At 36.5% G+C, this 1,343-nt stretch overlaps 1 protein-coding gene across 2 annotated transcripts in view; it reads left to right on the forward strand.

Annotated features, from left to right (window-relative positions):
- The window catches only part of Sgtb (small glutamine rich tetratricopeptide repeat containing beta), a 60,364-nt gene extending 59,028 nt beyond the window's left edge, over positions 1-1,336 (forward strand). Inside the window, exon 11 of one of the 2 annotated variants that reach the window (XM_023706120.1) lies at positions 739-1,336. In XM_023706120.1, the coding sequence (XP_023561888.1) occupies positions 739-850 (112 nt within the window). In that variant the 3' untranslated portion in view covers positions 851-1,336. The remainder of the gene's footprint in view (positions 1-738) is intronic. The other variant, XM_004623046.2, reaches the window with a different exon arrangement.
- The last annotated feature ends 7 nt before the right edge of the window (positions 1,337-1,343 follow it).

The following is a 1,343-nucleotide window of genomic DNA, read 5'->3' on the forward strand; positions in this document are numbered from 1 at the left end:
AAAAAAAAAAAAGGAAAAAATAAATGACATATGTTGAGATCATTTTAGAAACTTACTCAACTTTTTTCAGTGCCTATCATCCCTAGAACTCCATCTTCTCATTACTGGAACATAGTATTTTACGTCTATCCAAGTTGCCCGACTTTTGAGTCTGTATCTAATGCTGTCACTGGGAGTTTTATTTGAAGCCATAAGTACCATATGTTGTTCATGATCATGACCATGTAACCCCCTTTTTAAGACAGGGTCTACGTATTTCAGGCTGCATGCTTCTATTGCCCAGGGTGGCCTCAAACTCAGAGAAGTCTTCTTGGCTCAACCTGGAGGCACTGGAGTGCTGAGATTATAGGCACGCACTACCACACCCAGAAAAATATTGAACATTTTAGTGATCTTTAAGTGGCACGAGTATTATGATGTCTAATATATGTACCTGAAGTTATACACTTGGGTATTTGTGTTTAACTTCACCTTTTAGGAAATCAATTATTAGGTGATGTCTATAAGCACTGCAAACTGTGTATTATACTCTGCTATATGATAAGCTAGTACTCTAATAACTAAGAAAAATATATTTGAACCTTTATTTGTGATTAATTACTGGAATGGTAGTCCAATTCAGACTTTCTAGCTTGAGTATTTTGTTTCTTATAAAGAACTCTGAAAAAAAACCCTCTGCAGTGTAATAATGCTATATGGCCACACTAGTTTTTACAAATTTATTTTGTCTCTTTACAGGGGACAGCAATTTGCTCAGCAGATACAGCAACAGAATCCTGAACTTATAGAGCAACTGAGAAATCACATCCGGAGCAGATCATTCAGCAGCAGCACTGAAGAACATTCCTGATCAGGGATGTTCGCTCAGGATGAAAATGGTTTATGGCTCCGAAGTAGTCAGTGTAGATCATAGCCAAATGCAAAATGAAACAAAACAACAAGAAAAAAGCACCAAAATAATGGAGGAAAACCTCTTGTGTGTATTCCTAAAGAGCAAATCTGTTTAGAAAATAGGTTTATCACAGAGACTGGAACATAACTCCTCTGGAAATGAATGGTCATAAGCCTTGTTAAGTGCCAGTATGACACTTGGACAAGGTTCCATCCATTTCCGATCTTTTATCATATTTGTACATTAGAGTTAATAGCAGAGTATATTTATTGAATTGTAGCACTGTTCATTGGTGACTTCTTTAGCTTCAAGTTCCCCTAAGCAAAGTTTTTTGAGAGGGGAGATGAGGGGAAAGGTTTGTCATACTGGTTTAGAGGAAATACTGAGCAGCATGTCAAGAGAGAAGAAATGTATTATTTCAGTTTAACTTTGATAAGTACAGTCAATAATG

The sequence above is a fragment of the Octodon degus genome, unplaced genomic scaffold, assembly GCF_000260255.1.
Source record: "Octodon degus isolate 3935 unplaced genomic scaffold, OctDeg1.0 scaffold00001, whole genome shotgun sequence".
Lineage (NCBI taxonomy): Eukaryota > Metazoa > Chordata > Mammalia > Rodentia > Octodontidae > Octodon > Octodon degus.